General features: G+C 43.7%; 1 protein-coding gene across 1 annotated transcript in view; it reads left to right on the top strand.

Moving 5' to 3' along the window:
* LOC141472229 (VPS10 domain-containing receptor SorCS1-like) overlaps positions 1 to 12970 on the top strand; it is a 305706-nt gene that overhangs the window by 87041 nt on the left and 205695 nt on the right. Inside the window, exon 2 of the mRNA XM_074159099.1 lies at positions 7741 to 7808. Coding sequence (XP_074015200.1) covers positions 7741 to 7808 — 68 coding nt within the window. The remainder of the gene's footprint in view (positions 1 to 7740; positions 7809 to 12970) is intronic.

Here is a 12970-nt window from a genome sequence, read left to right as displayed (position 1 = left end):
ACTGTTGTAACTGCTCTGTTCTCAAACTGTGGCACATCCTTAAGATCGGGTTGTAGTGTAGAGTGTGTAGCTGGCACATGACTGAAACTAGAAGCTTTCTGTCAGGTTATTGTGTTCTAATACAGGACTAATGCTGAAGTTCATGAAGACCATCTCAGTTATCCTATGCTGGAAATGGAACGTGGTGCTAGGACTGTGGTTTGATACAGAAAAGTCTGTGGTGCTGGACAGGAGTCAGGACAGAATAGCATCCTGAAGGCTTTCACTGGGTGGTGGTGGGAGGGCAGCGTTCCCTTTTTTTTCCTGTGACTTCAGTGGTCAAAAAGAGATGTCTGATCACCACACTAACAGCCTACGGAAGAAACTGGTTCTCAAACTGATTCAGAAAGCTGCCGTAAGTGGCTTGTGGTCGGGTATTAGAAATATTTTATCAAATATAACATCTGCAGCACTTTCAAAGGATTTCAACAAAATGTTCAGTAAGGAACAGTCTGTACACAAATAATGCTGAGAGCTGGTGGTGCACAAGTCAGGCAACTGGACTATTGACTAAATAGTTCTGTGGCTTGTCCCAGAACAGCTGCAGTTTTGACTGAAACTGATGCAATGTATATGCAAGGCACGGAAGTCTGAAAATATTAAAGCAGAGGTGCTGTTTTGTGCCCTTATAAGCAAAGGCCTGTTGCGATTTTGAAATTGGCACTCAAATCCTGTAGGAACAATCTTTGTGGTACACTTTTAGGTCAATCTAGAGGTAACACTGTAAAAATCAGAGCCCAAGAAGTTACACTGAACACCTTTAAAAATTTGATTGTGTTCTTCTGTTTGAAAAATCTCTATCACCGTGGAGCTATAAAAGTTGTTTGTTTGAGTTTAGTATCCTGTTGTGCTGTGTAAAGTGGAAAACGTTTTTGGGTAGTGGTGAGAATACAGCTGATAAAATGTATCCAAGATGAGAGCGCTGTTAGTATAAATGAGATAGAACATCGCAGTCCACTTTCTGCACTGGGTATTTAGTAACAGTGATCAAACCTTAAACACAGCAGTTGTTCCAGTCCACGTCCTTGTTTGAATAAGTATGGGCACGTTTTAACATAGTGCTCCCGTGTTGTGTTCCCAGGAGTAAATTTGCAGTTGTCAGTGAGTAGTGCGAAGTGTTACGGATCCCTGACCTAGTGTGCAATTAGCTGGCTCAGTTACAGGTTTCTGCGTAGCTGTGGCAGAAGATAGCTCAGTGTGGGCTTGCTCGCTTCCTTTCTGGACACACGTCATTAGCAGCAGATGAGTTACACAGCCACAGAATGTATCCTGTTGCTTCCTTCCCAATGCGTTAGGAGCCCAGTCCACAGCAGTGTGCGGACTTTCATTCATTGCCTCCCTGGCCAGCTAGTTCAGTGCTGTTTGACACTAAATGTTTTTTTGCCAGGGGAGAAAAGTCAGGTTAAAGGTAATCCTTGCATTACATTTGGAACTGGTGCTGCAGTAAAGGGCAAGCTGTGGCTGATACCTTGTGGGAGCCTTGCTAGATGCATTTGTAGAGAAGTTGAAAGCAAGGTCAAGATGAAGATTTAAGTCAGTATTAAACCTGAGCCAGAAGTGCAAGGAAGGGTACAGTGAGACAGCGTGAACCAGTTGAACATGAGTGACTAGGTCTGGAAAAAATTTAGCCATGCCTGCCCTAGAATTTCTTCCAAGATGGCAAAGAGCTTCCTAGGCCTAAACTGGCAAATTCACAGAGCAATCTCTTCTGTCCAGTCACTGATTTCCATCTTGAAACCCATAGATGGGCCTTCACATCCCACTGGTAAGTGGTAAAGATTCTTAAAAAGCAATCACAGGTTGGGAGTGATTAACAAAGTGAATTTTCCTTGAAAATGCTGTTTTGGTTTGAAGAAAAACAACAGTGTCCAAGATGCAAATACCCTGTCCTTCCTAGAATAGCCACTAGGAACTGGTTTCCTTTGGGAGACCGGCTAGCCAGGTGTAAGTACCTCTTTTGTCAGTCTGTCTTTTCCCAGGTGAGTGTGCTAACCCACCAAACCTTCTGTCTGTTTCCTTCCTGCTGGGGCTTTTCCACTTTGTATAAGTAACTCAAACAAAACATTTCTAGTGCTATACCTCACAGTTAGTGCATTCGCTGGGGATGTGGTAAACCCAAGATCAAATATCTTTTACTCTGAGCTATCAATGCAGAAATTATGGAGCTTTCTCCTTCCTTCTCTTCCATACATGCTGTGGCAGAATAATCCACTTCAGCTGCTGATCCTAATGAACAGACTTTCTGAACCCTTGCATTTCTATGCAATAGGAAGGGTTATCTGCATGCACAGCAGAGATGGCATGAGACTGGATTTTCAGCTTCTTTTCATTATATCTCTAGTTTGCTTGTTCTTTTCTTCTTGCTCTTGTTATCTTGCATTGATTGGTAAGTGGTAAAGAAGGCAGAAAAACACACAGACCGAGAAAACAAAAACGAAAGAAGAAATAGAAAAAAGGTGAGACAATACTTTCATTACTGTGCTTCTTCACAGCCCCTACTCTGACATTTAGAGCAACATAATATGCATGTCTCTGTTCATTAGGTTCCTCAGTGCTGCATAGTGACAGCCATGGAAAAAAAAAAAAAGAAACAATCTTAAACATGAACTAACCTTTACAGGCTAAATAACAAAGAAATGAGAACAGCAAAGGAGAAATATGTTTTCTGAAAAAGTAAATACAACCAAAATCATGGCCTTGCATAGGTTACTCAAATATTACAAAGGGGAAAAGAGAATACTGAACTCGAGGGCAGAAATAACTAATTTTCTGCCCAATGACTTGTTTGTTTTGCACATGTATGTTTGAGCAGATCTATTGCTAGTATTTGAACCACAGTAAATGGCACAGGGAGACTGCTGAAACTAGAGATAGGCTTAAAGATATTCGGGAGCTGATACAGGTCCACAAAAATGAGAGAGCTTCCTACTGGAAAGCCCTTATGTGGTTTGAAAATAGGATATCTGCACTAAGTGGAGATAACTAAGCTGTTGCCCAACAAACTGGTGCATGCAGAATCATAGAATGATTAGAGTTGGAAGGGACCTTAAAGATCATCTAGTTCCAACTGCATGGACACCTCCCACTAGACCAGGTTGCTCAAAGCCCCATCCAACCTGGCCTTGAACACTTCCAGGGATGGGGCATCCACAGCCTCTCTGGGCAACCATTCCAGTGCCTCACCACCCTCAGAGTAAAGAATTTCTTTATAATATCTAATCTAAATCTCCCCTCTTTCACTTTGAAACTATCACTCTCCTCGTCCTATCACTACCCTCCCTGATCAAGAGTCCCTCCTCATCTCTCCTGTAGCCCCCTTCAGGTACTGGAAGGCCGTTATAAGATCTCCCTGGAGCCTTCTCTTCTCCAACAACGCCAACTCTCTCAGCCTCTCTTCATAGGAGAGGTGCTCCAGCCCTCTGATCATCTTCATGGCCCTCCTCTGGACTCCCTCCAACAGATCCGTGTCCTTCTTATGTTGGTGGCCCCAGAGCTGGATGTAGTACTCCAGGTGGGATCTCACCAGAGCGGAGTAGAGGGGCAGAATCACCTCCCTTGACCTGCTGGCCACGCTTCTTTTGATGTAGCCCAGGATGCAGTTGGCTTTTCTGGGCCACACATTGGTGGCTCATGTTGAACTTCTCATCCACCAAGGCCCCCAAGTCCTTCTCCTCAGGGCTGCTGTCAATCCATTCTCTGCCCAACCTGTATTTGTGCTGGCAATTGCCCTGACCCATGTGCAGTGCCTTGCACTTGGCCTTGCATATGTATGCTGCAGCATGGTGTCAAATAAAATATTAGCTTGGAGATGTTAAATGTTAAGATTTTATCCTAAATGTACAAAGAAGTTAGGATATAGCAATATCAATTAGAGTTCTCAATGTAGTTAGTCTGCAACTAACATGCATATTTGAATGGGTCCAGGGTTGCCTCTGCAGAGGGATTGTTAGAGGTATATAAAAAAGAAGTATGATGGAATCCAGATGGGGGTTTTTCTCCCCCCCCATCAGTTCTGAGAACTACAGCACTCTAAGATTGTGTGGGTTTTTACTGAAATTTCTGGGGGAAGAAAAAAAGAACAAAAGAGCCATTTCAGCTCTCTGGAAGTGAAATATTTTGATTTATCGTATTCACACTTTTAACTTTTTGTCATTTCATAATTTTTTGGTTGTCAATTACAATTTTTTTTTTCTTCAAGTGAGGAGATTAAAATTCTCGATGGAGTTTTATTTCATGGAAGTTTTGAGATTTTTGAATTTTCCTCAGTTGGAAAAAGTAAAAATCTGAGTGATTTGTGAAAAACAATTCTCATTCTTTTTAGCACACTATTTAGTAATTGCACACTACTAATCTTGGTATTCATTAAATCAGTCTGATTCTAATTCTTGGCTTTGACAGATGGAGAAAGTGTTTCTTGATTCTTTGTATGATCTTCCCCAAGGTTACATCTGCCAGTGGCAAAGAATGAGGGAAAAACCTCACTGTTTTTTTCCTATTTACTCTTCTGAGTTTCTAGGCCTGCTATCTTCAGGTCTGCTTGTAAAACTACCAGATGTCAAAGTATTCGCTAGGGGAAATATTCATTAGTCATTTGCATTCCTCTGGCAAGCAGGGGAGGAGAGGACCAAGAGAAGACAACAAGGCTTGGAAAAAGATATAAGCAACTGTCCAGCTGCTTTGCAGATCCAAGGGAGGCTTGAAGCCGAGGATGTGCGCAACTCCCACGTTGTGTGGAAGGTCTCCAGGCAGGTCTCCAACACAGGCTGGCACTGAACCTCACTGAGTTCACTGCTACCGTTCATCGGGAGAGTAGTTATTCAGAAAGGCTTTATGCACACACCCCTTCCTCTTCCTTTTTCTCCCCCCCTTAATTTGTATTTATTTGTTAAGTACGGGATTTATAGACCCATTCAGAGGGTGCTGTGAGGGATGGCAGCAGCACAGTCCTGTATCTGGAGTAGACAGCTGCCCTGCTGTCACCGATAAGCATTCCTGGGAGGGTGGAGATTGAAATTTAGTACGTGTAAAGCTCTAATTGGCACAAGCCTTCATGAAGCACACATGCCCACTGCAGTTCTGCCATCTGATGCCTTGGCAGGCAGCTGGCACTTCGCACGTTGGCCGCCTCTTCAAAGCGGGACCCTCCAGGCTTAGAGGGAGGCACCTCTTGGACAGCAGTGGGGTTGTGCGTTTGGGGGGACGGAGGGGATATCCATGTCAGGGTGCCTGGGCAGCAGAGGAGGAGGGGTCATGGCAGTTGTGTGAACTGCCCCCATCGTAGTGAGGCATGCATGTTGTCCTCTGGGCCCTGGGCTGGGGCAGGAGTCGCCACGGAGCTATTTCAGAGGGAAATGCCACTCGGTCAGTTGGGGTCTCTGTGGATCAGTCCCCTGTTGCCACAGGGTGGGTGTTGCTGGAGGACATGATGGGGTTTGGGGTTGGTGGTCAGGGCACCTGAGGAGGGGCCTGGGGGTGTCTTGCTGCTGTGGGGCCATGGGGCAGGGCTGGTGGGGGAGAATGTGAGGGAGCCTCTGGGGAAATGAGGAGCCAGGGACAGAGCGGTGGGTCACACAGAAGGACTGCGCCTGGTCCTGGGGGGAGCCTTGTGGCAGGGACCTGGTCTCTGCTCAGGGAGCCTTAGGGCTGCCCTCTGCACCGCCATGACCAGGCCCCGCATGCACCTTGGGGCGAGGTGTGGGGCAGGGGTGGCAGGGCAGGGCCTGTCCCACACCCAGCTGGGGGCAGCCCTGAGCATCAGGTACCTCCCCTGGGCCTTTCCATGGTCCTTATTTCTCTGTGGCGCTGTTTGTGCAGTGTCACCGTGATACAAACTCGGGGTGTCTTCCCCCCACCTCCTCCCTGATGGGGTTTGCATTTTAATAGCCCGAGTTCGCAGCCAGTTATTTATGGGTAGCAGGGTGAGGCTCCCACTTTGGACATAAAGCAGTCAGTGGTCACAGTGGGACGTGGGAGATCAATACGGGAGCCAGATGATAAGGGAGGCTGCTTTTCTTCTGGAGGATGTTTGGTGATGGTTGGCCCTGGTAAACCACTGGTTTTTCAGGTGCCTCTGCTTTCTCCCTCATCAGCTGTGCATGACTAGTGTTCGTGCAGATAGGGAGTGCTTTGGGCAGCCTCTCTCTGTGCTGTGAGGGACTTAACGAAGTTGTGCTGTAGAAACAGATGTCTGTCAGGTGTGTGTGTGCTGTCTGCTATACCTTCCTCTATTGCAGTAACTACGTGCTCACTTATTCCCTCAGCTCCCGCAAAGCCATGCTTTCTTTGGTCTGTCTTGTATGTTGAGTGTATTGGAAAGAGGCAGTTCCTGGTGTAGCTGTTTTTGGGTTATCAATGTGCAAGAGGTAGGATGGCTTTTGCCTTCGGAAATGACAGTGGTGAGGTCTGTGCCTCTGCCCTGTGCAAGCAGCCATATAGCTGCCATGCTGGTGCCAGCTTGTACAGAGCTTATAGAGACCGAATTTCCTCCAGTTCTTTGCTTCTCTGCCAACTTGTTTGAAGTTGGCGATGTTATCGAGGGAGCAGGGGGATGTGCATTCGTGAGCCTTATTTCTTAGGCTGAAAATAATAATGTAGAGGTATATAGATCAGGGTTTTTGTCAGATAAGAAGTGTTGTGCCTGTTTAATTTACTGCAGTTTTAATGGGATAGAGAGGAGGATAAGATATACAGTGATCTGGCAGGGAGAAATGCAAAATAAATTAGTAGCAATAGTAATGGTCTGGTAGTATATGTCCGAAATGTAGGTCTTGTTAAAGGAGCCCATCATCTTGAAAGTAATTTTTTTTTTCTTAAAGTTATTAACAAAAGAGTAGGCTGAAATGTATTGCTAGAAATTCTTTTTGCTAAAATTGCTTTCATCCCCCTGGTAAGATAATTGTATTCTAGATGTGTCTGTTTTGGCAGGAGGGAAAGGCTGTTTATCAAAAGAGCTAATAAAACTCCTAAATTTGGAAACACTTCCATTCCAGCTAAATCTAAAACTTTTCACTGAAGTCATAGAATGTTGGTTGTTAGAGACGTTTGGAGGTCCCTAGTTCAACCTCTTACTCAAAGCAGGGTTATCACCAGCTATAGATCGGGTCAGCCATGACTCTGTCCAGCCGGGATGGAGGCTTTACAGATGTTCTGGGTAGCCTGTCCCAGTGTTGAAATCTTTTCTTTATGGAGTTTTTTTTTCCTGATGGGCAGTCTGAGTCTCCCAGGCCAAAAGTGGTGATCATTTGCTTGTGTTATACCATCTGCTACAACCAGAAAGTGTTTGACTGGAGACAGGCACGTGGGTTATCTCTGCACCACAGCTGTGAAAAAGATCAGCGGTTTCAGTGCTTGTGAAACAGAGCAGAAAGTAATCACTATTTCTACTGCATACAGCAGACCTCATTTTGTATCCTGAAACGTTGTCTACCATGTCAGCTCCTTTCCACTGCACTCTGCCTCCTGGGGTTAGGGGAAGAACCTGTTGGCATTATCGTGCAGAGGAGTTTAGCAAGGAAAGGTCTGATTGGCTCATCATACATCTCTGCAAATACTTCCCATGTCAGTTTGGGCAAATGCTTTTAACAATTCATTCAATTATGTTAAGCACCCGTTAAAGGAATCCTAAGCCCTCCCTGGGGTCATTTCAGTTCTATGAGATTGTAATTGTTTGAGACTAACCATGATTTCTTCTTTTGCCTTCAGGTGATTCTAATTCTGACAAAGCTGTATGACTACAACCTGGGAAGCATCACAGAGAGCTCTCTTTGGAGGTATGGAGATAAATTGAGTTAATAATTACCACCTTACTTAAATAAGAAGAGCCTGATACAATTCTTTTATTGAATTTAATTGTTTTTTTTTTTTTTTAAATGTGCTAGAAGGTTTGTAGCTAAATCCTCTCCCACTTCTTTTATACTCAAGGACAAAGAGGCTGAAGTCTAATTGCCTTGTTTCAGCTAGATAACCTACTCCATGGATGTGCTATCATTTGATTTCCCCTTTCAGAATCAAATCAATTAATTGGTTGTATTTAGGAGAACTAAACAGCCTTAACCTTGTTTTTCATGGAGGATCTCATGGCTGTCTACTGCCCAAACGATCCTTGTGAAAAGTCAGTGCTACTAAGAATACCTGTGAGTATTCAAGTCTGTTTATTCAGAACTGATAGAATTAGTAACAGATAATTGACTTCCACTTGTGTGATGTTGATGACTAGACTGATTTATAGGGAATGCCTTGATACTTTCATGATTTCAAAGGATATCATGCACTCTGTGAACCGAAGGAAAGAGTTGGGCCATGATCTGTTTCTTAAGGCTGTTATTTGGATTCAATGAGAGCAGATGGTGCCTGTTTTTCTCTCTCTGAAAAATGGATCTAAGGGGTGTTTGCTTCAAGTTTCCCTAGTGGTACTTTCATGACCTGTAATGGATGAAAGGGAGGTTTTCTTGTGGTTCCATCTGTGAAACTTCAGTGGGAAGTCTAGGGGTTTTGTATGCAGGTCATTGATGGAGGTGGACAGGCTACTGTCTTAATGCAAGAAAGCTTTAGGTATTTGAAACTAAAACTTCTTGTTAGAGTGAACTTGTTTTTGATAAACTTGTTGAGGAAAGGATTTTTGTTTCCAAGGAAGAATTTTGGGTCAGAAGTAGAACAAATAACCTTTCTGTTCAAGGAACTGCACAGGATTTTAAGAGAATGACAGAGGAGGGATTTGACATGGAGTATATTTTGAACTCAAACTAATGCTCTACCCACTGACCTGAAGAAATAAACAAGAAAACCACCACAGTATACAGCCTTTCAGGACTGTGGCTTTGGCAATGTTTTTCTAAAGGGGGTTTGGGCTAGATTGTTTAATTTCTCAATGATTTTGGGAAAGAAGATTCGTAAATATGAAACCTATTATTTTTATTTCCTCTTACTACCCTCAGTCGTTTCACCCTGAGAAATATTCATCTCTGTTTCATCAGTCATTGAGGAAGGTGTGGTGTTTCACTATGTGGAGATACCTCCTTCCCTGTTGCTGACAGTGCTGAAGAACTGCTTTACTCATGTGATGCAATGCAGTATTGTGTTGAGGTACTGGTTTAGGACTGAAAATAGGACAGCCACATCAGAGTGGAAAACACGCTTTTTGTTGAGGTGTATGGATACAGGCACAAAATTGTGCTGATGACCTTATGCTGTTGCCTGTTTCAGAATTGGTTTCTTTGGAGCGTGCCACAATGGCATAAATTTTACCCTGATTAAAGAGAAGGGACTGTGGGGATTTCACTGAAGGATGTGCTGGAAGCCAGGTACATCCAACGTAGCAGTCCTAGAGCTAGTGAGTGCAGTGCACTTTTCTGGACTTCAGACAGTCCTAATGTCAGAATGTGATTAATAGCATAATAATGGCCTGATTGTTTCCTCTATCTAGCCCGGTACCCTATTACCAAAAAAGCAGTCTAAGAAAGAATATATGAACAGGATTATCGTATCCGACACTTCCTCCTAGTACTCTCCTGACATTCATTCTTAGGATTTTGAAGTTTAGGGTCCTTCCTCAGCCTTCAGTTTAAGGACTATCAGGGTCTGAATATTTTTGTTTTTTTAGTGTATACCTAGAGGATAATACCCCATGAGCTAACTTTCTTAATATCTCTCAGCATGTGTTAAAATTTTTGATACTTGTGACATTTTAGAGCAAGGAGTTCCATAGATTATTTGAGGAACCACTTCTCTTACTTTGAACCCATCAGCTTCAGGTTCACTTGGCACATGTCACTTGTGAGGACTTGGTTATGGCCAACCATCCAGAATCCCTGGGAAAATACTTTGGACTGGGAAATGTTGAAAGAGAACCAGGATAGCTAAAATCAACCCGCTTATCTTTGCAGTGCTCTATTATTCTTGATCAGCTCTTCAGTGTTCATTACTGCTCTGAAAGTTGCCGGTGCACTTCACTGTCACTCCTCGATTTTGTTGCCTTATATAAGCACATCATAAGATGGTTATATTGTCTTCTGTCCTCAATCTGCCTCTGATGTTAGATGCGTCCCTTCAGGTCACTGATAAATATCCCTGTGAACATCCCATGACAGCTGCTCTGTTCTTAGTGTGATGGAAAGAAATGATAAGATGGGCATATCTCTTTTATTAAATGCACCTGACAGAGAGGTTATTAGCTGTTGCTCCTCCTGGCTGCCTAAGTGACATGTTAATTTCAATCTCCCTGCTTGTCTAAAAAGGATAGGAGAAAAATAGAATTGAGAGAAGGGGAGAAACATATCTTGCACTTGAATTTATTTCATGCCTCTAGGTTTGATGCTGGGAAATGGAAGAAAGCATGATCTCATTCGTGTCTAGTTTGATTTCTGATGTCAAGGGTTCTGTTTCTGAAGTGTAGAGGAGATAGGTAGTTCTGCAAGTATCTACAACTGAAGAGGAATCTCTGCCTTGAATACATGACAAAGAAATACCACTCTCACCTCCTGTGCAGACTGCATTCTCAAAAGGTTGATGAATGATGAGGGGCTGTTTAGAAGCATGTCACAGACACGAGTCATTTATGCTACAGCTGGTTATAAGCACATCTGTCATTCGAAGGTGTAGTTGGGTGATTTAAGCAGTCTTGTGACTGATGGGACTGTAACCATCTATAACACAACTATGCCATCGCCTACAAGTTATGAATCTGTCTTCTTTATAAACACACTACTACCTGCTAGGGTGGCATTTCTTTGTAATTTTTCAGCCGGTTTAACTACAGCTGGCTGTAGCACTAATGGATGGAGATCGCCCTTCTAAAACTACCGATGAATTAAGAGACCACTGGCGACAGACATGAAGGGATGAAATACAGTAAGAGAAAAGAGACGGGGAGAATCTATACAATCTTCTAGAGTGCTAAGGCTCTGTGCTTACTGAGCTTTGGACAGAGAGTGAGCTGCTGCTTCCGTACACAGTAAATGAGATTTTTGCATCAGGCTGGGCCTGACTTTAATTACGCTGTTATCCTCTCAGCAGACTTTTTCCACAGTCTTAGTTGAGAGATTTTTATTTACTTTTTGTTATTCTTTTTATAGGAGGAGAAAAGATTATCTGTCACTGAGCAATTAACTGAGTGTATTGGGTTTATTTCTCTTCCTCTCCTAGATATCTCTCAGATCACAAAGAGGATTAGGCTGTGAGAGTTAGGAGAAGATGTTTTTTACCACTGGAGTAAGATAAGCTTACGTTTCCAATAAATAAAAATGTCAGAATAGTGACTATGGTATCCATGAGCTGCAGACAGAGGTGGAGGACGACTAATCTTTTTTCTGTTTCTGTAAATATGATGCTCTGGAAAGATGTGCAGGACACTTTCCCTCAGGGCCTTGAGAGGCTGACAAGCAATAAGTGCTGCCATTCACCTCTTTTGCCTTCTTATAGCTCTGTATTTGGTCAGGAATGCGTAATTTCATGGAACTTGCTGTAAAAATAGCAGTAATTAAAACTTTGCTTTTCAACCAGAAAGTAGGAAGATGTAGTGTTTTCTCGGTTTCAGAGCATTTATGTTCTAAATCAAGATTTGTTGCTCTGTTAGTTCTAGAAGTTATTGATGATACTCCCACACTCCAACATTGTACCTGAACTCTGAGCTCCCCAGTTCAGGTGGGCTTAACGCTTCCAGCCTATCCTCCAGTGCTGCTGGTTTCTGCAGTAAGGAAGCTTTAGCGCATATGCCATAAAGGCCAACAGTCTCCTGGGGTGCATTAAAAAGAGTGTGGCCAGCAGGTCAAGGGAGGTCATTCTCCTCGTCTAGTCTGCCCTGGTTGAGGCTGCATCTGGAGTACTGTGTCCAGTTCTGGGCCCCCCAGTTCAAGAAGGACAGGGAACTACTGGAAGGAGTGCAGCAGAGGTGATAATCTGCGAAGATGATCAAGGGACTGGAGCACCTCTGTTATAAGACAAGGCTGGGAGACCTGGGTCTGTTTAGCCTGGAGAAGAGAAGACTGAGGGGGGTTCTTATCAACGCTTATAAATATCTAAAGGGAAGATGTCAAGAGGATGGGGTCAGGCTCTTCTTAGTGGTGCCTGGTGACAGGACAAGGGGCAACAGGCACAAACTGGAACACAGGAAGTTCCATCTCAACGTGCGGAGAAACTTCTTTACTTTGAGTATGACAGAGCACTGGAACAGGCTGCCCAGAGAGGCTGTGGAGTCTCCTTCTCTGGAGATATTCAAAACCCTCCTGGATGCTTTCCTGTCCAACCTGCTTGAGGTGAACCTGCTTTGCTGGGGGGTTGGACTAGAAGATCTCCAGAGGTCCCTTCCAACCCCTACGATTCTGTGAATCTCAAGGACTCAGAAAAACACCTGTGCTTCATATAGATCTAGCTTTAACTTCCCATATGCAAAGCAGGGGATGTTAATAGTTGTGCCTCCCTGCTTCCCCTCCCTCCCCGCCCCCCCCCCCCCCCCCCCCAGAAGACTTCAAATAGATTTAGTTAACTGGCATCTGCAATATTTTGATGATTGTCTGGTGATAAATATTACAGAGGTCACAACAAGATAAAAATTCTCAGAACTCTAAGGCTCTGTTTCTAGCTTTTTCATGGCCTTTTTATTTAATCTTGAGCTAATTTTTAATTTTTTAACCTCTCCATCGGTTTACTCATCCCCACCTCTTCCAACACCACCATAGAAACATCTTCCTACAGCTCTGTCCTTTCAGGAAGGGAAATTGGGTATGTAAGCCAGAGAAGAATCAGGACCCTCAGAACATCTCTGCAGCTCAGTATAGGAATAACCTTCATTTACTCCACGAACAACTTCATGAAATAAAGAATTCACTGTCCTTACTGTGTTGTTATCCTCTTCTGCCCTCAGGCACTGGTGGAGACAAGATATTGGGCTACCTATAGGGTACTTTGTACTAAGGTCTAAAGTGCCATTGTGTTCTGC

This window comes from Numenius arquata, chromosome 15 (genome assembly GCF_964106895.1).
Source record: "Numenius arquata chromosome 15, bNumArq3.hap1.1, whole genome shotgun sequence".
Taxonomy (NCBI): domain Eukaryota; kingdom Metazoa; phylum Chordata; class Aves; order Charadriiformes; family Scolopacidae; genus Numenius; species Numenius arquata.
The sequence above is the reverse complement of the archived record's forward strand: the minus strand, read 5'-3'. Positions and strand labels throughout refer to the sequence as shown.